The sequence below is a fragment of the Cinclus cinclus genome, chromosome 5 (assembly GCF_963662255.1).
Source record: "Cinclus cinclus chromosome 5, bCinCin1.1, whole genome shotgun sequence".
Lineage (NCBI taxonomy): Eukaryota > Metazoa > Chordata > Aves > Passeriformes > Cinclidae > Cinclus > Cinclus cinclus.
This window is the reverse complement of record NC_085050.1, coordinates 32,496,346-32,520,241: the sequence shown is the minus strand read 5'-3', so window position 1 is coordinate 32,520,241 and position 23,896 is coordinate 32,496,346. Positions and strand designations below refer to the sequence as shown.

Genomic DNA, 23,896 nt, shown 5'->3' with positions numbered 1-23,896 from the left:
TAGTGCAAGCTGGGAGGCCCTACTCTGTTTCACTGAGCAGAAAGTAAACAAGAAATGGACTGAAGCCCTAATGATCTGAACATGTGAAATGCGAAGTTGAAAAAACATGGAAAGGAAATCTGGGGGGAGGGAGGATTTTTTGTCCTTTGTCTTTTCAGGACAGTGTAGCACAGTAGTTATTTTACTTTAGTCATATTATAAAAGACTGAAACAATAATTAATTTTCCTGCCTGATTTCAGCAGCATATCCCTTCCAAATTAACAACAATTTTCAGTCTGCCTTTGCAATCTGGCTGCAGCTCACATAGTTGGAGAACTGAATTCAAAATGGCTTGGAATTTGGGAATACTTTGGGCTATGTGGAATCAAAAAAATTTTTTTTAAAAAAAAATTATATCTACAGATCATTATTTTCAAAGGCATTGCGTGGTTCTCTAACATTTTTAAACTTTTTGAGGACCTCTTATTCTGGATATTGCCAGGTTGCCTTTTAAGTCTATATAAGTAGTTATGGTTTTAAAATGTAAGTTCATTCTGTGATTCTTCACACTACTACTTCCTCATGTAGCACCATATGTATAATACAATTTGTCTTTAAACTTGTATTAAGGCAGCCAAAACAAATATTTGAATTTTGAATAGTCAGCTATTAACTTCAATACCTCTGGTTTCCACAGTAAAATGGGCCTCACAGTGAGATTTCAATAATTAACAGTGAGACACAGACCTGGGCTCTACCAGTGTGTCTACTCCAATTTCATTCTTGAAACTGCTGTGACACTGAGTGGGAAGGTTTGAACAAACTCAGCCAGAGGCACTACACCTGCATAGAAAAATTCAGCCTACATGCTTACATGTTTTTACAGGTCTTCAGATCTGAATACTGCTGAATCTTAGCTTGGGCATAGACAAAGACTTGAAGGTAGTACAGCTCCTGTCATCATGTAATCTGCACTGGCTCTCTAGATGCAGTGTTCACCTGCTTCTCTGGCTGTCCCTGACTTTTCTGTACAGGTGAACCATAGAGGTATTTGCTCCTCTGCACATGTCCCTGCTGTCAGAAACTAAGTTGGAATGCCTTGTAGTTCTTCCACAGTCAGTCTCTGTCATTGTCAAAGTCAATTCAGGCTGCCGTGGTAATTCCTAAGGGTAATCAATAAATCATGTCATCACCTTCACCCCTCACATGGTGAGGGGGAAGGGAAAAAGCACTTCATCATCAAGGAAAAAGCATTCCTACTGCCATAAATAAAAGTACAAATGCAGCAATCAATCATCCAATCTCGAGCCCTAAATTTTAACATCTTAACAGGATGTAAAGTCATGATTCAGATGGGGATGATAATGCATACCAATATCCTCACCCCTTGGCAGATAAAAGGACTGCACAGGCCCTCAGCTTACTGTGCTGCAGAACGTGGCTTCACGGCATGACACTCACATGAATGCAAGCTGAAGATTAAAGCTAAGTAGTCATTGAGAGCCTGTAGCATAGAAAGTTTTTGATGATAGTAAACCAGAGAGGATTTTATTTCTAGCAGTTATATCACTGGGGAGAAGGTGTCTGTCTGACTTCTGAATATTTAATAAACAGTAGGCAAGCACTTGGCATGTAGCTACAGTGTTACCACAGTGCTGAATGTGAACATGGCAAATACTGGTTTAAAGATCAGGAAAATGAGAGTTGCTAATGAAGGATAATAACTAGCTCAGTGCACAGATTCATAGGAGTCTATGTCTCTGGGAAAATAGTACATTTTCAAGTTCATCAGTCTGGTTGTGTCTGTAGCCAGAATATGTGGTAACAGCAGTACAATCTCAGAATGTTTAATGATATGGAACAAAACTATTCTGTGATACACAGCTAAGGGTCACCACTTTCAACCTGACAACCTTCTAAGCTATGCTCATCTCTCTTTCTGTCTGTTAATCTCTTGGACTAATCTTCACTATTTTTCCTTTTTGTAGGAGGTGATTTGCCAAGAAGAACAGCTGGTCATCTACTTGAGGAGAAAACAGCTTATGTATCTGCTGCTGTGTCTGATGAGTCTGTAGCTGGAGATAGTGGTGTATATGAAGCTTCTGTGAAACAGTAGGTTTGAGAAATCATGCAAGTCTTTCCACCAGAAATTTAAATATATCTGTGATCAGTTACACAGTACCATCAGAAGTTGTTAATCAGCCCTGCCTTTTTAAGAAATAATTTGTACTTTCAGACAGAAAGGAAGGTATATTTGCCAAACAATGAAGTTTGATTTGGATTATTTTTTGTGCTTGCATAACTTGGTTGAATAGCATTAATATACTTCTTTACAGTCTTGGGTTTTTTTTCTTGCTAGAAGTGTTCCTAAGAAAAAAGCTTGATTTAAACTGTGCAGGTTTGCTGTGTGACTCTATTGACAATATTCAGAGTTAGAGTTTTTACTTCTTGTTTTGTTAAGGATTTTTAAGACTGCATAGAAATTTTTTTGATTTTTTTTTCAAAAGAGGTTATAGAAAAGACAAAAAAAACCCTGTTGTAATATTGGTATTAAAATAATCCAGGTTGAGGCTTGAAGTTCACTGCAGTGATCAGGATATAAAAAACGTATTTGCTGTTAGGTTTTGACCAGACAACATCTACAGGATTCTTCATACTAGTTTATATACTATTGCCTGTAATCTTCAGTAATCAATTCTGGCCTTTCTGAATCATTGCTGCAGTTGTCAAACTATTCCAGCAGGAACTGTCCCTAAAACAAGCACTGCTGTTGTGCAGTCTCTGAAATTCTTATTTGGAGTGCATGCTGTAATTAAATCATCATGTTTAGGAGAATGGACATATGTTCTGTGTATGCATATCGTAATAATTGCTGAAAGCTAACTACAATTTTCCAAAGTTTGAGCATTTGCCTGATTTTCCTAGACCAAATGAAACTGAGGATATTGTATATAGTGAAGATGATGCAACAACTCTGGAGGCTGCTCAGGTACAACTAGGACTCAGGTGAGTGACTAGCAAAGGGAGTATTGCTGTTGACCCATAAATGTGAACAGTAAACTTCCCTTGTGTTGTCCTTTCTTTAACAGATATGACCACAGCAATTCAAGTTTCGTGATAATCATAGTACGGCTTAGAAACCTCCCAGCGTTTTCTGTCCCCCTTGGCTCTAAGGTGTAAGTCAAACAATCACTGAGAAGTAGTGTTGAAATATAAGAATATAATAATAAATTCTAAAAATTCCCTAAAGGAATCGGTTGATTTATGGCCTAAGAGCACTGAAATATGTCCAAAACTTTTCAAACTGTTGTAGTATTTAGCTTTTGCATATTCTAGCAATGCTGCAAGAGTAAGATGTTATCAGGAAATTTGCACATTCCACTAAACTGGAATAAATAGGATTTTAAAATTATGTTTTTTCTATTACTTCTAAACATTCTAGCTTTGTGAGTGCAAAACAGCTATGCCATAATTACTAAAAACATTCTTTTGATACTTTGGTATCCTTTCAGCTCACAATATTGTCTTTTTACATGTATGTGTCTTTTTGATGCAAAATAGTATTTAAAACAGTATTTGTCTTTAAGTGAGCTTTTAAAGGAAAGGGGTAATTTAATAAATTGCAAGTGGACAAGCACAACTACATTGAGATACACCATTCCTAACAACTAGAGCTTGGAGGTCTGTCAAGAATTAGTTATTGAGTCAAGCTGGACCAACAAGCAAAGTCTAAGTGTAAATCATATATTGGAAATGAGCAGAAAAGCCTGAATATGTTACCAGAGTTTCTAATCCAAATTTCTCATCTGTATAAATAAGTATAGGTTGCCCTGGGGATACTTGTACTTGAGCAAGCTTTTTGACAGACTGTAAGAGTACCTTAAACTGTTGAAAAGCTTAATAAGATTGGAGTAGGATATAATCAATCCTTGAAAAATTTGGTTTTCTTGATGGTTCTTTTCCCTTTGTATCTCATTGCCTTAAATTTGATTGGCATATAAATAGGAAGCCACTGGGTATGGAATGGATGCATTAAGGATAGGGGCTGGGTGCTCGCTGGACTTTTCTGTTTGTTAATAACAAATGGCTGTTCTACTACTATCCTTCCTTCTCTGAACTTTTCTTCCTTCTCTGAACTGCTCAGCACTCTTTTCTCTGCTGACCTTCCAAGTCCACTAACATTTAGTGCAAGAAAACAGAAAAACTATAGAAGAATAAATTGACACAGGTGAGAGGAAAAGTAGATAATGTAGAATGGCAAAAAGGTGTTCAGTAACATAAAGCTAGGTTAGAGCAGGCATCTTTTTAGGAATTAAAGTGTGAAGTTGTAATTAATATTCAAGAAGTCTAGACCTGCTGCCTAAAAGAGATTTGTTGAAATTAAAGCTACACAAAACAAGGAGGAAGAAGGAGCAGGGTAAAGGGAGGACCTTGCAAATAGCATTTTTTTATGTCACTTGCACTTGTGTGCATATCTGTATACTCTGTACAGATACATACAATAATAAAAATTTGGTCTGGAAAAGGATGCTACGTTATAGCTGCATTTCTTAGAACATCAGTTGGATAAATTAGTACTTTACTGAAGTTTTACACGTGGAGGAATAGTGAGGTGTTACTGTAAAAACTGTTCACTTTTAGCCTCTGTAGAACATAGTTGAACAGTTACTGTGTCAAGGTCATTTCTTCATCAGTTAAGAAGTCATTGGTTTGTCACAGTAAAATCTGATTCATTAATTGACTTTTTAAGTTTTTTAGTTAATGAAAGTGACCACTCCTGTACAACAAAGAGAGAGAATAATTTCTTTCAGTTTTGCTTACCCTTCATTTGGCCTGAAGCCAACAAATTGGCAAACAGTTATTAAAAGAAACGTCCGATGAACCACCTTTTAAGCATACTTTTGATACACTTTATCTCCTATTCCTACATCTTTTAGAAATGTTTTAATTGCTTAGTCTATTAAAATGGCTATTTTCAGTAGACCATGCAAATTGCTCACCCACATTTATGGGAATACAGCAGCAGCATTACTGGAGTTACAACATGCTATCACTTCACCTCAGGACTGGCATGTCAAAATGCTGGATACCTGCTATCCAGGCTATATATGTGAAACAAACAACCTAGATTCTGCTCTTTGTTTCAAGAAGTTTGGCATAATTGAGAAATAAAGACTATCCCCAAATTCAAATTAAAAATTGTATTTCTCACAGGCCTAATTTCTTTTGATTTAAGTAATGTAAAATCAGTTTTTAATAAAATTAACAAAATTAGGCATGAAGTCAGAAAATATACTACTAGTAGTAGTATAAATTCTGAGAGAAAAAGTATTTTCCAGAATTATTTACATTGGCCCATTCTTTCTTCCTGCTTTAGCCAGCTACATTTTGTTCTGTTCTCTAGTGAATGACACTTATATTTAAAGCCAGTACCAGAAATGGACTGATAGGCACAGAAAAGATGCAAAACTATTGCTATGCTCATTTGTATGTATGAGAAACTGTGCAATAGGTAAATAGCACATACAAATTGCATTAAAAATGTCTTTACTCTGTCAAGCTGCTGCTGAAGTGTGACCTGCAAGTTAGCTAGTACAACTTTTATCCACATAATATCCATTCTTACTGGTTGTGTAAAACCAATGCAGCCTTGTATAAAATGGATGCAGCCTTATAACAAATTCAGTTTACTCTGTGCTTCAATTTAGGCTTACAAGATGCATTCTTCCAAGTTTCACTTAATATGTTATGAATTGATCTTAAGCAGCTATGGCCCTAGCTATTGTCTTCCTTGCTTTTCTTAGTTTTCTGCTTTCTTTGGAAATTTTGTTTGATTTGTTTCCTTAAAAGATTAAGACATCACTGCTTTTCAGTGCTTCTTGCATTATTCTAAGAATTTAATTTTTACATCCACTCCAGTTTTTTATAATTTTTTTAAAATTAACATTAAGGATACATTTCCTCCCACCTGTGACATGATCTTCATTGTTTACAGTACTAAACTTGGATAAAGTCAGAAATTGCTGCCTCTCTTGCTACTACTACTTTACCAGGCACAAAAATTCCTTTTTGGGAAATGCTTCTGCAAGGGACAAGAGGAGTTCCTCACTCATCTTTACCACTTCTTTTCCATTCCACTGATAAGTTACTGTTCCATTTTGTTGTTATGCAGTCCTTAAGTTGATGGGGTGAACTTCTCTCATGCATTACCAGCAAGCACCAGTTTAAACAGCAGTAAAGATTTTGTTTTGTTTCTGGCAGGTATATTAGAGTAGCAGTCCTTCCATCCTCCACTGATATCAGCTGTCTGTTCCGCACTAAAGTTCATCCTGCCATGGAAACCATTTTTTTCAGTGAGATATTCAGAGTAGCCATTTCTCAAGCAACACTGCTACAGAAGACACTGAGAGTAGACGTTTGTGCTGTCAGTAGAAGTCGTCAGGAAGAATGCTTGGTATGCAGTTTTATTTCTGCTGCTTTTTTGGCATGCATTTGTTTATTGTGTTCCCTCTTATTTTGATGGTCAAGGCTGCTAAAATTCTACAGCGCTTGGAGACAAAGTCTGAAGCATAACTTAGTTGTTGCTATAGTACCTAGAATACTGCCTTTCTTTGAAACTCCTGGGTACATAATCTAATCCTGGATGGAAGGTGTTTTGATAATTCTAACACTACTTTAACCCTTTAATTATAGACTGATATTCCATCTTCCCTATTTTATACATAAAACCCCTATAAAATTCAGTGTAACATTACTCTAACTCTAGGTTTTAAAGTAAAAACTGAAGAAGAGCCACAGTAAAAAAGAAGAGAGCAAACCCTTATTATCACCACTTGTCACAAGGAACAAACTAAATTACATTTTGGATGTTATTTTAGATTATATGATGGACACCTTTTTGGTCTTTATGATCTGTTGAAATAAAAAAGCATGACATTTACAGATCAGTCCATTGGAAGCTGTCACTTTAAATTTTGTTGTTAATCATAGTCATCACCAAATCAGTGATGCTTCATTTACTTTCAAATTGCTTTTTCATGGTCTGGTACAACTCAAGTCTAGATTTTCGCCATGAGAGAGATTTTAGTAGCACAGTGAGATTTTTTTCAGTTATAACACACTGAAGAGATGCTGGAATCTGCTGGGGTTCACCAGCTCCAACTACTGTGAAACAGCCTCACTTTCAGAATGTAGAAATTAACTTAATTCCTGGGGAATGTGTTGGCCTGTATGTAAGAGTTTTCCCCTAGGGAAGGGAAGGGTAACAGAACAAAAATGCAACCTCAGGCAGGATGCAAAGGTGAAAAAAGGACTCAACAGTAACAACAAATCCCAACGAAGACAAGGGTTATTTGCAAGATGGCATGAAAGAGTTGGGAGTACCATCCCAACAGAAAGCCCTGGACAACACGACCAGAGTCTTGGCAAGAGCTGTGTGTGCAGCCCAGTAGCTCTGGAGATAATATGCTTTGCCAAAGAACAGAGGGTTTTAATCTCCAAGGTAGTGCCCAAACATAAGTAGTTCAGAAATTTTCCCAGCGTACCAACTCACTGGATGTCAGTGCTTTTCCAAATGAAAGGATTTCTTAATCTCTTTTACTGGCTTTTCATCTCCTTCTTCCCTGGTTAGAGCAAGGAAGGTCATCCATTATTTGTCATATGCATGATTTTTGTGGTGGACAAAGTAATGTGACACTTGCTGCCCCACAAGCTGGTGTTGCACAGGTTTTCATTACTGAATGCATTAGAGCAGGTGTGTGCAATACTGTGGTATGGAGCAGGGTGTAGTGGGGAAAAACTTCTGCACACTGAAATAAGCTGTGGCAGAATGGACAATATGAAGGACATTTCCACATACTTCAATTTATCTATTTTAACTGGAAGTGGATGGAAATAGAAAACTGTACAGTTAAAAAGGGAATTAAGGTTCATGTCAAATTTGTGCTGCCTGTTTTGTATGATGAATACAGTAGAATGTTTCATAGGAAACAAGAAATGTAATTTTTTTTTCCCCCTTTTCTTACTTTGTGCAGGCTGGGACTCAGATCAGTCTGGCAGATTTATCACTTTCTGATGAGACATGTACGCTGTGGTACAACCTCTTATCCTGCAAGCAGAGTCCTGGCAAAAAATCCAAGGAACAAAATGACGAATACATGTTTCTGTTAAGCAAGCAATCACAGTCATTGGACTCACTGGACTTGGTGAGTGATGTGTTGGCTATTACTGTGATGGCAAGAAAAATGCCAGAGACTCCAATTGTGCCATTGCATTATAGTTATTTGAATGTATGAACTGCCCTCCCCTGAAGTTTCAGGGCCCTGTTTTGCAGGGACTTTTGTCTAGAGTGACTTTGTGTGAGTAGAGTCAATACGGGGTCTCAGACAGGAGTGGGGATATGGCAGATGCTTTTTACTGGATACAAGATTGCACTTTCAATTTAAAACCCTTCAGCTGTGTTTCTTTTTTATAAAGAGTGTTATTGAAGAGCTTCCTTAAGTGTGTCATTTATTTTCATATGCACGCATTAAAAATTGCTATTTGTTAACTATTTGAATCTGCATGCTCAAAGCCATTGCATTGAACACGCTGTTTATGCAAAACATACTAACTCTTCTGGTTAATTAAGCTTTTCTGCTTTAATCCCTTCTTAAGAGAACTGCATAGAAAATGTAACTTTGAAGACCACCCTTTTTTTCACCTAAGAGTATTACAAGTATGAGAGGGAAGATGAGAAAATACATTGAAGGACAGGACCATATTTGATTGGATTGTCATTTTAAAACCAATTGTTTTTCATTGAGATTTAATCTGTACAAACGTAATCATTCAATGTGCTGTACACTGACAATTTAAACCCCTTGTCCTTGTGATCTGAGGGTCATTGTTCCTGCTGACATCAGGGAGCAGTAGAGTAATGCAGGTCTTGCAAGAGTTGTCATTTTCCTACCTGTTATGTATCATTCAACTCTAGTTTCATCTTTTTCCTTGTGAGCAGGATGCTGTGTCAGCTCTGCTGGAGAGGACATCTGCTGAGCTGGAAGCAGTAGAACAAGAGCTGGCTGAAGATGAGGAGAAGGAACAAGAGCAAAGGGCCTCTGAGGAAGACTGGTAAAGACACTTTTCCTCCCTCACTGTTCATGCCTGCATGATTCAGCTCATTGTTCCTTTTCTTAGACAATAGAATGGTATGTGTTGGAAGGGATCTTTAAAGATCATCCAGTCTAATACTGCTGCAGGACACCTTCCACTAGACCAGGTTGCTCAACACCCCAACATTTCCAAGGACAGGACATCTATAGCTTCTCTGGACAATCTATTCCAGTGCCTCACCATCACTGGAATTGGAGTGAAGTCTTGTAATCTTATGTGGTCAATTCATTCATGTTCTTTTAGGTTTAGAGTGTCCTGGCTGCTCTATGAACTCCTACTGCCAATGCTCCTCTATTCCATGTACATCTTCCTGTGAAACCACCTGGGCTGTGAAGCCACTGAAGTGTAGCAAAATAGTAAATATTATAGTTGCATTAATTATAAAAGGCAAACAGTAGGATTTGAAAAGAGAGCTGTGTCTGACAAAGTCACTGTGGGTGTGTGTCCATTGATGGACTTGTTTTTGAAGAAATTGTGAACTTTCCCAAGAAACAGATTTCTTGCTAAATTGCTGTTTGAGTTCTGCTATTGTGCAATTTCTTATCTGCAGTGTAGAAGAAAATACATGCTTTATTGGGGGGAAGGGGAGAGTGGCTTTTTGTTTTGTGAACTTTTAATGAAAGTCCTTCAACATCATCAACATTAGAGCTGTTGAATATAGTGCAGTGCTGTGATAACAACCTTGAAGATGAACTGTAGTAGTGCTTGCTGGGTTGGTTTTGCTGGAGGCAGCAATAAAATGGGCCTTCACATGAACTTAATGGAAGCATTTGGATGATAGTTGTTTTCCCTGTCAGGAGAAAGCATGCCTTACACCTAAGTGCAGGTCTGAGCTTTCTGGTATCTTTCTCTGGTGAGCTTTTTCAGTTTCAGAGTAAGCCTGTGCTACTTCTGTTCATACAGGCTAGAGATGCTCGCAGAGACCTCTGATGAAATTGTGGATGAAGAGGAAGATGGCATTAAGCTGGAAGTAGAAGGTGACTGTAATGATGACATGGGGATACTCATGGATGCACCAGAAATGAATGAAGACAAGAACAGAGAGAACAGTGATGAGGCCCAGGAAAGACAGCAAGATGCTGTAATTCTAACACTGGTGAATATCTTGTGTCTAAAAATCTATTTCTGGGCAATTAATAGAGAAGTCTGCTGGATCTAGGCATTTAGAATTTGATGTGGCCTTTGCTATAGCACTTGTCAGTATGTCTGTGTAACAAAATTGGTCACTTCTGAACTATGAAGAGGACATAGGACAAACATGTGAGGCAGGACTTCTAAGTCCAGGACAATTAACCAAGACTATCTTCACTTTCTTTGTTGCATATTTAGAGCACTCAAAATACAAGACTAGTTCAGTAGCTTCAGCTTGTGCATATTTAAAATATTTCTGCATATCTGTTTCATCATTTCCTTTTTTCTGATTCATCTGCTGAACAGGGAAAAACACATGACAAGGGTCAAGATCTTTAAACCAGTGCAGGGATTTCCTTATTTTTCCCCTTATTTTTGGGCATGAAATAAAAGAACTGCCTTAGCAGAAAACAGGGCAAAACATTAATGAACAGAAAATTCCAAAATGTGTAATAAAACTGTGTATATTTTTGAACTATTGAGGGTACTATTGTACCCACACACCGCATAAAGCAAATTGCAATTCCATTTTCTTGGTTACTATTGTCTTTAAAATTATATTCCACTTTCTTGAAAGCACTTTTAGTAGATGTTTAGTAAACATATCCCTGATGTGGTAGCACACTCTCCAAAATAAAAATTTTAGACTCTTCCTGCATCTTAGTAAAAGCATTGTTGCATGTTTCAAACCCACAAGTTCTATAAAATAGCAGAGGTAAAAAGACGAAAAGTGACATCTCGTTCCTTCAACTTTGTGACAACACAGAAGTTTAACATCTCAGTGGACTTGCTGGAAACTGTAATTAACTTCAATTAATGTGGCAAGATGCCAAATGAGCTAAGGCTGTGCTATTAAAAGGACTGACAGTCTGCTGGGTAGCAAGTGAATATAGATCAAAGCCCTAACTCAGCAAGGGGAGATGGCAAGGACGACATGTGAAGGTTAGACATGCACACAAGTGCCTGGGCTGGGTGGACCCAGACAATGAGTGAAAGACAGCAGACCCCACTGCAGAGCCAGCCACAGCATAGATCTCTGCAAGCCACATCTTCTCGGGGTTGCTGTTGTGCTGTTTAGGTCACTGTATTTATCACCTGCACTGTGCAAACCATGAACCTCATTAAATTACCCAAATTGAAGAAAAAGCCCCAGTGCACATCAGTAACATTGGATGTTCCAACTGCTGCACAGCTTGGTCTAGCTTAGCAGCCATGATGATTGTAGCATGGAAGTAAGCACAGGCTGTGCCACCAACAGGGATGGGAGCACTTCAGGCTCCCTCTGGCACACGTGGGACAACTCTAGTAGGCAGCAGGCTGTGGTGAGGGACAGCAACTGGCAGTGTCTTTTCCCTGGGTTCACAAGGCTGGTGAAGGTTTGGAGATTGTCATAAAGCAGCCCTGCTGCTGAGGCTTGGAGATGTATGGCAGTACATTTGGAAGGACCTGGGCAGTGTAACTTTCCCAGCTGCCCCCTTTCACTGTGCACGGGCACCATTTCTGGCATGGTAGAACCTTGCTCTTCTGCAAATACCAAACAAAGTAAATATAAATGTGCAGTAATTGTAATGTCTGCAAATGGCAAAGCAAAACATTTCTTGCACTGTGTTTGCATCAAACCATCTGCTGAGCAGCAAAGGCCTTTCTGCTTTTAGCAAAGCTAAAAGCTTTGGCTTTACTGGCTACAAAGAGTACCTTCAAAGTGTCTCCACACACTCTTAAACCTCTTGGGAATTTTGTATTTCTTTACTTAGAATAGCTTCTCTGTAAAAGTACAGTGCTTTTTGCCGCTGGTCTTTTTCCATCCACTGTAACGTAACGACAATGCTTGTAAAACCCGAAGGCACAAAAACTATGTGGGGGCATGTATTTGGTTATAGCAAGTCTTATACATTAAATTCCTTTTCACAGGTAGATAAAGAGACTAACACTGAGGAATCAGTTAATGAGAACACAGCAGTCCGACCCAAGGACAGAGCCAGCTGGAGCTCCAGACAGCGTCCCTTTGTCAGGAACAGCATGATAGTGCGCTCCCAAACCTTCTCTCCAGGCGAGCGGAACCAATACATCTGCAGGGTAAGAGGAAAAACACTTGGAATGAAGAGCTATTAACCAAAGAGTCATTTAACTTCTTGGGAATGAAGCATTAATGACACTGAGTCATGTACCAATTCTCCCTGCGAGAGGCAGAGCCTGTTCTTTCTCTAGAGTCTTTCCTTATCTGAGATGATGCACAGTAGAACTGACTTTCAGCAGTTGCATACTCTTGTAAAACACTTCTACTAGGGCAAAAATGCATCCTATTGGAGAGAAATAACACAGATGCCTGTGCTGGCTGTCTGCAAAAAGTGTTTCCCTGCACGTCAGCAACTCCAGCACTCTCGCAGCAAAACAATTTGTTACAACATGAAATAGAATTCACTGTAAAATGCCATTGCATTACCATATTTTAATAATGCAACCATTTAAGGGTAACAGTGTGGAAAGAGCTCAGTCATCAATTTTAAATCTCGCTTTGTATCTCAACTGGTTTTAAACCTAGGCAGCCCAAATCCGGCTGTAATTGCATCTCTGAAAGATGTGCAAGCACTGCCTCGGGGCTGGTTTTTAAACATGGCTTTGGCAGCTAAGTTCTCCAGTCTCTCTAGAATTGTGGTATCATGAAAAAAGAAAAAAAATATTTAAAATGTGAGTCTTACAGCTGCTAAACTAGGTATGAAAATCATGTGTTTAAAGACTTAAGTGTGGACTACGAGCTCCACGGATTTTAATCACAGACACCCTAGAAAAGGCAGTTTATTTTGATCTTTAGTTTCTACAGATTACTCATACAAGTATGTCCTTTTTTAAAAAAAGTAGTACTTATGCTTTAATTCCCCAGTTCATTTGGAGGTATTTACCTTAATCATTTGGAAACATTAAAGTTCATCACTTCTCTGTGATTCTCATTAGCCTAAAAAAAAAAGTCAATATCTATGTGCTTAAATAACTATTCTATATACCCTCCAGAATGAAATATAGCAGATGGTTTTCTAACAGTCTTCACATAATTTGGATAGATTATTGGCTGAATTCAGAAGCTAGCCTTCATCTTAATTCCTGTGCTGGAACTTAATTCCTAAATGGAAATTAGCAATATTGGCAAAATATCATCCTAGCCTGCTGCCTATGCAGGTCTTCAACAGGAAGTAAAACTAGTTGCTTTAGTTGTTTAGTTATTGTAAATTTCTGGGGTTTTTGCATCTGGAAAAGTATTGGGCTTTTGTAGCTTTGAACATTGCTACATACTGCTATACCAAGAGCCAGAATCAAAAACAACCCTTAATTTGAATAAACCATTATGTTTCTCATTGTGTATGGTATTTAATGCAAGCAAAGTACCCTGTGAAAAGAACATGTTCACAGATATACATTTTGCAGTGTCAGAAACATTTTTTGCCCTCTGCTGGGGGCTCCAGAGTGGGCAGTATAACTGCATCCAAGTTCACAAAGAGGGCTGAAGAGCTGGGGTCTCCCCAGACCCAGCTTGCATTGGAGGCATATCCAGCCTTCCTTGCATTATGGCACTTTACAAGAGGAAAGCGCCTGTTGGATACACTCTGGTGAAGTGTCAGCTGCTCTCTAATCAGAAGAGATGGCCTGGCTTTAGGAGAGCATCTATGTTACAGAAAACACAGATCTTTGAGGCCTAATGGACAGAACCAAAGTCTGTTGCTGCTTTGGAAAATATCCCTTGAAAAGTGCCTCAAGAACATTATTGATGATAGCCGTCTCTTATCAAGAAGTGATCTCCCAGTAGCGAGTCTTTTCATGGTGAAAAGACAGATTTGTCCCACAAGAGGTGTACTTTGTATTGCAAGTGGTTGTATTTCCAACCCCTAGCACCCAGTCAACCCTGTGTAAGCACACTTTAGGGCCCTGTCTTTGCTCACTGAAATGTTGGCAGAATGATTCCTTTTTTTTGTCTTCCTCAAGAGGTGAAACACATATTCTGCAGAGAGATGCTTCTGACCACCTGTTGATGCTGATGTTGATGCTAACAATCATTCTGCACTGTTCTGTATGAAATAATGCTAAAGTTACGAAGAAGCTACTGCTGAGCTGTGGCACATAATTTTAAGAAGCAGGAACTGCTTCTGAAGGAAGCTGTAGGCACACCTTTGCTTGTTGCAATTAATAACAATACAAAATACTGCTTGTTGGACTGGTGTGTGTCTACAGTAATTTACCTTCCCTGTAGTAAATTTGTTAAAAGCCTGGCCCAGGTAAGTGAAATCCATAGTTTATATCTGCAGTCAGACAATGATTTATCAGTACTTAATAACCATAGTTGCCTTCCTTGCATTCCTAAAGAGTCTTTACTATTCATTTAGTAAGATCAATGGTTGTCTGGGTGTAGGATTATAATTTTAGAGTAGATGCTTATTCTAGTTGCGAACTTGTTAACGTTATACTAAGAATATGACCTACATATATACAAATGCTGAGGCTCCCTGACTGGTTCTACCAGTGCAGGTGTATTTACATATGAAGGTGCTTTATGTCTGTTTGTTATGTACGTTTTGGCAGTTGAATCGCAGCGACAGCGACAGCTCCACACTGGCCAAGAAGTCTCTCTTTGTGAGAAACGCCACAGAACGACGGAGCCTCAGACTTAAACAGGTATGTGCTATGTTACCTGGATGTGGTTTAAAATGAAGTGTGGGGACACTGGGAATACCAAATGACGTAAAAGATATGCTTTATTTCAAGTATTTCAGTAAGAGAAACACAAATATAATTCTGTCCTGTAGTTTCATGTTGAAATATCAACATAGTGATCTCAGTCTAATGTTACCTCCCCTCCAACTAAGTCTGTGTTGTTTTAGTCATGGCTGAAGCCAGCAACAAGACACTGATGGCTCAGCCTCATGGCATTTCTCATTGAACTTGAGCTTATTGTTGAACTTAAGTTACTATCAAAGGAATCTGGTTTAAAAAAGTGAGTATTATAAAGTGACACATGCTGCACAAAGCAACACCAGCCATATACATCTTGAGCAAATTTTGGTGAAGATTTCAAGGATTTAGATGGCCTTTTAAAGCAAATTCACTCTCTACCAAAAGCCTTCAAGTAGCAAAAGGATTGAAGGACAAGAGAGTAAGATTCTCTTGCATTAAATTCATTCTTACATGAATTTAGGGAGTTATATTTTAATCTTAATTGTAACTAGAAAAATAGTCCTTTGGAAGCCTTGTTACCAGGTAGCAGGATACATTTTGCATAAGAAAGGAAAGTCTGGGACACTGAATAGTCTGAGACAGTTTTTCCTGCCTGACTTACTCATGCAAAAAGTCACTGCGAAAGGACAGTAAATAATGTGAAATATGCTGAAGAAGAGCATGTTTACAGAGTTTGTAACGTTATGTCTTTGATTAGGCCTTTAAGAAGCAAATATTTACAAAAATAAATAATGTAGTTGAAATCTGTGGGGAATTCTGTGCAGTGTTGTGTCTCCCAGCAGTGTCATCCCAGGGATGAGAATGGTTTTTTTAATTATTATTTTAACCTGTAAATATATCATTGTGCACTTGGAGCATTTATTTTTATCTACTGACTAAAGAAAAAATCCAGGATAGGTGAAGTTATTGACTTCAGAAGAAATGTCTGGTAAACTCTCCCCCCAGCCCCCACAAATATTTGAGATTTTCTAACAGCAGTATGTCAAACTCTTCACCAGCCTCTCTAGGCATTAGTTTTTACTGTTGTGTCTCCCAAACAACTCAGCCCGTTTGCCAGCCCATCATGCGAAGAGCTGCGCAAGACTGCCCCGTACGCACTTCCCTGGACTTGGAGCTGGACCTCCAGGCGTCACGCACAAGACAGAACCGTCTGAATGATGAGCTCCAGGCCTTGCGGGACCTCAAACAAAAGCTTGAGGAAATGAAAGGTAGAGGAGAGGCAGACCTTCCTCTCTGTGTGCTAGAGGATGAACGTTTCCAGAAACTCTTGAAACAAGCTGAAAAACAGGTATGAGCAGCATTCACATAAGTGCAAGTAAATATGCCCCTACCTTTGCTATAAGTTTGTTAAAGAATTTAGTCAATTATGTTAAAAGATTTTCACAGAAGCTCACATTTGTCTAATTACATCTGTAGTGTAAACTGTTTCTTTACTGATCAATACTGTAACATTAAATGTAGAATTTGAGGTAACGTTTTCCTAGTGCCCTCTAAATACTTCAGTAAGTCACATTAGAAACTATTTGGAGTAATAGTTATGGTTGCTATAGTAAAATAGCATTTACTTAATAGGTAATTTAGAATTCTCACATCCCAGCCATGCTTTTACAGACTTGCATGTGCTTTCTGTCCCTCAGCATTGGTTGCTTTGCAGTCTGCACAGAACTTGCAACTGAAAGATGCTTGTAAAAGGTAGAAGGAGCAATTACCACTACTTAGAGTGGTAGAGGCATGGGAAAAAGGCAGTGGCTTATTTCTTCATGCAGGACATACTTGTTCTAGTGTTGGCAAAGGAAAGCCAAATTCTGTTCTCTGTGTGATGGTCTCTGGAAAACTACAAGTATATATGTACTGCCATAAGGTAGTGGGATGCCCCCACATGATTAAAAGACAAGAAACCGAATTGAAGAATGAAATGCAACAGCAAGCAGTCAGAATATAGAAAATTCTAGCAAGATACATTATTAGGTAAGATGTTGTGAGGGGGTTGTGTTTTCTGGGAGGTTGTTTGGTTATTTAAATCGTTAGGGAGGTCATCGACTGGAATAGGGCCCTGAAGAGGTTGTTGGGGGAGTTAAAAACCCAACCAAGTGAAAAGCAAAACAAACCCACCCAACCTGCACAGTTGGAAGTATTCTAAACCTAACTGGTCAAGACCCTGACTACTCAACTCTGGTATCACCTACTGTGAACAGAAGGTTGGAGTAAACACCTTCTGGAGCCCCTTTCCCATCCAAGCCAGTCAATGTACAGTTTTCAATGAGGGGGGCTTGTGAGTGACAGCCAGGAGCAATCTGTGCTCCTTAGCTCTTCATGGTTGACAGAGACTAGTGTTTTGATACACCAGGTTATTCAGAGTAGTAAAAATGGGACGCTCTAACAAGGTGCAGAGGCCCTCCTCATATGTAAGCAGTAGTTGTTGCTTTTGTTGTTTTATTTTTTTAAAGATAAATGTCAGTAAATAGCCATGTGTAGAAGAGGAAAGGATGATCCTAATATTTAAATTTACAAAGCTGAGCTCTGAATTTAATGTTAGGAATGAGATACTCTGTATAAGAGACAAAAACATAAACAAGAACATCACACAATCAGCTGATGTCAAGCAAACAAGACAGGAATTGCTAAGAAAAATACTTGGAACAAAGCATATAATTGCTTTAAGATCTAAATATTATTATGCCTGTACCATAAACAAAGTTCATTTTTCATTTCCCTTTTCAAAGTGGATGATAAAACTACAGAGGGTCAACAAGGATGGTTAAGGGAGGAAACAACTTCTTTGTTAGGAACAGCTAATTAGCTACAACTGAAGTCCATACAACCATGAGTGAGATAGAAGAGAGCAATTAATCATGGTGTTGTACTCACCAAGAAGTAGAAAATTGAACAGATGGCAGGTTAAATGCAAGCAAACATAGCATGATGTTCAGAAACTTTACAAATGTTTTCAATAAAACATTTGAGTGCTGCAAGTTTGCATAGTTTAAGAAATTATGAATTTATTAACTTGCTAAATTCATTATAGAATAATGCATATAATGACATCATGTATTTCAATAAGTCCTTGACTGATACCTTAGGAAATAAAACTTTTCCCCAGCATGTTCTCCCAGTTCTGCATTTATGTCCTGTCTTCTGGTCCCTCTTTTGGTATCTGTTGTTGGTTATAGTTACTAGAGTACTAAAATGACTATAAAACACTAGCAGAGTTTAGGGTGAATATTGATGAGTGTTCTGAAAAACCTTGGGCAAAATGGGGGAAGATAGTGCAGTGTTTAAACTTAGTGTAACTCTATTGGTTTTCACCATGTGAATTCATTATATTAATTTGATCTAAGTTTTAACCCATAAAAAACAGTAACTTACAGAAAAGAAGCATAGCTAAATTTATGTGGAATTTCATAGTTTATATCTAATACTGGATGCAGGATAGCAATTATATTTTCTGAGTGTTAAATTTAAAACTACTCTCATTCTAAAGCTATTCCCTTTAGAACAGAGTATGCCTTTGCAACATTTCATATTATGAATCCTTTGGATTTGTGGTTTGTTTCAGCTGGCTCTTCCAAGGCAGGAGGTAGGTTTGTCACATTTTGTATGGCTGGTGTCAGTGATCAACACCATTACACACACTGGTGAGGAATAAGTGTAATAACAGACATTCCTAAAATATATGCAGGCAGTAGCACAGCATTTAAGTCCTCCTTCCCAAGGTAAAAGTCAGAACAATAATCACAGTCACTCCACCTCTTTGAAGAGTGCTTACAAAGTTTCTAGAAATATTTCTACCCTTAAAATCATTTCAGCCTTCCCCTGTGGAGCAAAACAACTGAGAGCGCTGTATTGTGTTGTCACTGTTTCCCCTTGGGTTAGCAAAACACAGCAGCCCAGAGAACATTGTCATAGATTATTTCTTAGATCCTGCAGGCATTATAATGGCACAGACTAATGCAGCAGCTGGAAACGCCAGAGAAACTGAGAGAATCTCAAGTGAAAAATGAAACCGCTGATGTGGGGGATGTTGAAAATCAGTGGCTGCTTTGCTAGCACGCAGTTACTCTGCTTGAAGCCTAATCCACAGACTCCATACCTTCCCTCCCATTCTTTCCACACCTTCCTAAGTGCAGCAAGTATGTAATGCCATCTAATACTTGCAGATCAGAAAACAGAGATAATTCTGTGCACCAGAAGCATTTTCTCTTGTTTAGATTAGATGTTTGTGAGAAATCATGCAGTATTTCAAAGTTTGAGTCTTAAATCCTCACACAAGTAAGTTTTCAGACACCTACATGTCCTCACGAGTACTACTATTGTTTACATCCAAAAAAGATTCCTGTGAATATCTTCTGTATTTCTTTTCAGTACTTCATTTATGTTGGGGTAATATGTAATTATGTCATTAATACCAATAAGTATGTCTTTGTCCCAGTGATGTGGTGTTCAGCACAAAATTGTTTTTCTTTGGATTCAGTTTTTCTATATAAAACCCAAAGAAGAACAAGACAGGAAATAGTGTTTCAGCTCTAATTTTGTCTCTTCTTTGTCATCTTAAACTAATTTAAGCTTAAGCTAAGCTCAGATAGAGAGTTCCTATCTGACACTTATATTTGGTAGACAAATATCATAAATGAGTGTTTTAAGGTCCCTTAAAGAATCTGAGATAATAGTGTTGCCGGGGTGGGGGGGAGCGTACATTACCACAAAATGTGCCAGATTTTTGGGACTTATTGAATGTCTGGCCATTGTATTAGTGTGATTTTCTGTATTTTATATAAAGCACTCAATAAACATGATGAAAATGTAAACCTGGTCATGTACATACCTTCTCATATGCATATTCCTAGAGACATTGGGCTGAAATCCAGGTTTCTCTTAGAACGTCCTGAAAAATGGATTCAAAAATGAAAAAGGGATACATGGTAATAGAGAGTATGAAAACAAGTCATCTATGCTCTTAAACCTGAAATTCAGTAATCACAAGAATCTCATGTATAGTTAGGGAAAGGAGAAAATTAGAAAATTTTGAAATATTGTATGTTTAGTGCTTTGATGATAAATATTTATTAGGGGAGCTGGTAAAACATATGGCCAGTGACATACATAAAATTAATTAAGACATTACCAGTTGTAGATTGCAAATTTATGTTCACTAACTAATAAAGAAAACAATATTTATAGATTAATTTAATTTTAAAATCCCAGCTATTTTGGAGTTGGGGACTGAAGAAGTTAAGAGCAGTACAAGCTGACTGGCTTTTGAGTGAGTTTTTGAAAGGGTGGTGCTCTTTCATGTAAAACACTTTCATATAGAAACCAGAGTGTGTTTCAACAGACAGAGAGGGTATCACTGTCCTGCTGTGAGCAGCTTTCTTATAACTACCCAGTATGAAACTGATAGTATGGACTAGCTCTTTTGAATTAGTTCGTTTTGTTGTTTAGGAGTCTATTGGGTTGAATTCAGAACTGGGATGGGAACTTCTAAGTCACAAACTAGCTTGAAGATTGCTGTTTCAGGCTTGCAAATGTATTTCAATTTGAGCTAATGAAAAGCATTTTCAAGTCTCTAACGAATCAAAAATTAAACTCTCTACAACTTTATAGTTAAGAATGTGAACTGTTTCCGTTGAATTTTGATGGCTGACAAAATTCAAAATACAGTAAATAACATTTGTCTGACAGCCTCTGCAGTCTAGAAATAAAAGCACTGCCCACACCATGCACCCCACATGTGACGTGAGCATCAATGCATTTGTTACAGAATTCACCTGTGTGTGAACAGGGGTCATTTATCTAAGAATTTCAGGTGACTGCCCACCTAAAAAGAGTTACTGTTCAAATTATTGGATATTCAGAAACCCTTGATAAAGTTTTTTAAGCCAAAGCACAGCTATTAATAGCAGTCTTGTTGCTGAAATGGTGGCTGGCATAGCTGCAGCTGTGCTGTTGATGCTTAGTAAAGACACAAGTAATAGAGCCATCAATACTGAGGTACAGAAATTCAGTAAATTATTGTGGGGTAGCTGCTCAGCACTGTTCAAGAAGGACCTTTGATCTCTTATTACCACTGGTGTTCTGTTCACTTGCCTTGGCTTTTATGCCTCTACAATGCAAATGAAAGATGTGAGTCTCATGTGCAAAATAGGATATCATGAATAAAGGCACAAAAGTTCGTGTTTCTTGCTAACATGGCCAACAAAATCTGAAAGTGTATTTTGAGAGGAGCACCTTCTCTGATTTTTTCTGTCAGTCACTTTAGAGTAGGTATAGGCAACTTTCCTGAGAGGTTTTGCCAGGAAATTAAAGTATTTTATATGGGAAGAGATTCAGTGCCTCACAGTTCTAAAAAGATACTTGTATAGACCACATGTGTTCATACAAATTTAGATATTGTCTAAGTACAGCCCTAAGAAATATCAGAATTTACAAAACCTAGTAGCTACCTGTGATGGCATGGAATTTGCTCTATTTTTTTTAGGAAAAGCCCCATTATTTTATTTTGTGGCTATGGCTTAGGCTTGTGATGTCAGTCTTATCTTGCTGACCTTTTATATAGAGATTATCATAGATTCATTTAGGCTGGAAAAGACCTTTAATTCATTGAGCCCAACAGTAAACCTGACACCGCTAAGTGTTTTGCTTGACAAAGAAGCATCTCTCACTTCTTTGAAATGAGTAGTTGTTTATTATCAGCAAAATATGGTTGTTTTTCTTGATATAGGCTGAACAGTCAAAAGAAGAGCAGAAACAAGTTTTAAGTGCTGAGAAATTGATGAGGAAAGCATCTAAGGATGTGTGCCGGCTACGGGAGCAGAGCCAGAAAGTTCCACTGCAGGTGCAGTCATTCAGGTATGGCCTGTCATGTTCTTTTTAATGTAGTAAAGTAGCATGAACTATTTCTAGGTATAATCAGACATGCTCTGTAGTATTAGTAAAAAGTCCACGTGCCTTTGAGTTGCCAGGAACATCACTGATTTCTAATGTGACTCTAAGTTGGAGTTTCAGAGGGATAGGCTTCAGTGACTTGCTCATGTTCAGAGGGTAGTGAGGAAGCAGAGTGGAGTCAGACCCCCGTGTGACATCTGCTGTAGGCAGGCATGTGTGTGACTCTTGCTGTAGCTCACCTCAACCCACAGCAGGTTTACAGTGGGCTTTAAGTCATGGGAGCTCTTCCAGTAATGGTAAGTGCCTGAATCGCCACTCATGGAGAAGTAGGACAGGATACAACTCATCAGAAAACTCAACCACTACTTGTGCCTTGCTCAATACTTGGTATTAAAGAAAGACCTTGAATCCCTCCTCTGTTTTGTTTCCCTTCTCCTTTAGGTTGTGAAGCAACTGATTTCTTAAAGCAATTAATGAAGTGTTCTTGCTTAGCATAAGCCAGAATGAACACTATTTATCTTAAACCTTAATTCTCACTGGCCAGTAAGTGGCAGGGCTTACAGCCTGGAGACCACACTTCTACATAAAAAATAAATATGCATCTATTGATTGAAAAATACAGTGCTTGCTCTTGCACATAGAAACAGTACTGCAAGTTAATTTGGTTTGTTTTCTCAGTTAATACACATTTTTAAAGTTTGAATTTTGGATTCCTTTATACAAAATTTAAGTCAGCTACTTATAAACATGAGACTTCTTTTTTTCTTTAGCCATCTTTTGTGAGCAGCTGGAGAAATCCATAAGCAAGTAGAGGCCTGTGAGGCAGCATGTATTGCAAACCACAGCTGTAAGTGATGCAGAATCAAAGCAAGAGAGAAAGGAAAGGGGTTCCTCAGCTAAGACATGTTACAGCTGAGTTATTTATCTTCAGTTTGAAATTCATAGCATCCTGAAGATTTCATTTTTTGTGCATGTCTTGAGAAAGGGTTTTGGTCAGTGCTAGTCATTTAACAATCGTCACAGACAAACTGCTGCCTAAATCTACAGGAACGTGTATTATGTTTCCATTCCCCTGCAAGAAAGGTATCTAAAGGCTCAATTTTCCTTTGTTTTCTAGTTACCACACAACTAGGAAGAGAAAGCCAGTTTAGGTTGATTTTGCTCTGAGCTACTGTTTTTCATGGGAGCTCAAGCTTTACCAGTGGAAAACATGGTTTAGTCTTCTGGATAAATACTTACCTCTGGAGGCTGAATTGTACATGCCCTGCTAGTTGGACTTGTTACACTGCTATAGCCTCAGACTAGTCACAGAGAGACATTTTTAAAACTCTCAAGAAGAATGACTCTTCTGAGCTTTAATTTTTAAGACCCCAGTACTTCTCTTCTGCTTTCTAGTTTGCTGCTAGACAAACCTGTGTAAGGTTGTTATGCTTCAGTAATGTCTTGGTTTATAGGTGACAGAAAGGGTAACAGCACAGGGGAAGCAGCTGGAGAATGGATTGACAATTCTGCTTTTCTGAGTCTTGCCCAGACACAACTATTCCCCCCTTACCTTTTTCCCATGTCAGTATAAAGTTATTTTGCCTTCTCATCCCCGTACTGAAAATATCATCATTGGAAATTCAGTGACTGGAACAATATTTCAGTTTTATCTTGCAGTTATTAATGAAATAATGGTGTTTTTTCTTTCAAATTGAATCTGCTTTTTACATAAATATGCATAAGAAAGTAATTGTGTCAGAATGCCACATTTATTGTAAATACATTTTTCTGTATATTTTCCAAACCTGTGTTTTAAAGAACTATGCTCTAATATTAGCAACTGTACAGGAGACGACATTGGAGTCATGCCACAAATGGTAAAAAAACTCCTTGTTTTCTTTTCTAATTTCAGGGAGAAGATAGCATACTTCACAAGAGCAAAGATCAGTATACCAGCCCTTCCAGCTGATGATGTATAATTATGCATTTTTGTTGAAGTGTCTTTCCACTTGTTCATCTCTTTTCAGATGAGCTTTGTAGTTCCAG

At 38.2% G+C, this 23,896-nt stretch overlaps 1 protein-coding gene across 1 annotated transcript in view; it reads left to right on the top strand.

Annotated features, from left to right (window-relative positions):
* Positions 1–23,896, top strand: part of WWC2 (WW and C2 domain containing 2) — a 91,851-nt gene extending 67,955 nt beyond the window's left edge. The window contains exons 12-23 of the mRNA XM_062493593.1: positions 1,969–2,092; positions 2,906–2,986; positions 3,070–3,156; positions 6,242–6,434; positions 8,014–8,184; positions 8,979–9,091; positions 10,037–10,229; positions 12,176–12,340; positions 14,834–14,926; positions 16,032–16,274; positions 21,705–21,832; positions 23,763–23,896. Of these exons, the coding sequence (XP_062349577.1) occupies positions 1,969–2,092; positions 2,906–2,986; positions 3,070–3,156; positions 6,242–6,434; positions 8,014–8,184; positions 8,979–9,091; positions 10,037–10,229; positions 12,176–12,340; positions 14,834–14,926; positions 16,032–16,274; positions 21,705–21,832; positions 23,763–23,829 (1,658 nt within the window). The 3' untranslated portion in view covers positions 23,830–23,896. The remainder of the gene's footprint in view (positions 1–1,968; positions 2,093–2,905; positions 2,987–3,069; positions 3,157–6,241; positions 6,435–8,013; positions 8,185–8,978; positions 9,092–10,036; positions 10,230–12,175; positions 12,341–14,833; positions 14,927–16,031; positions 16,275–21,704; positions 21,833–23,762) is intronic.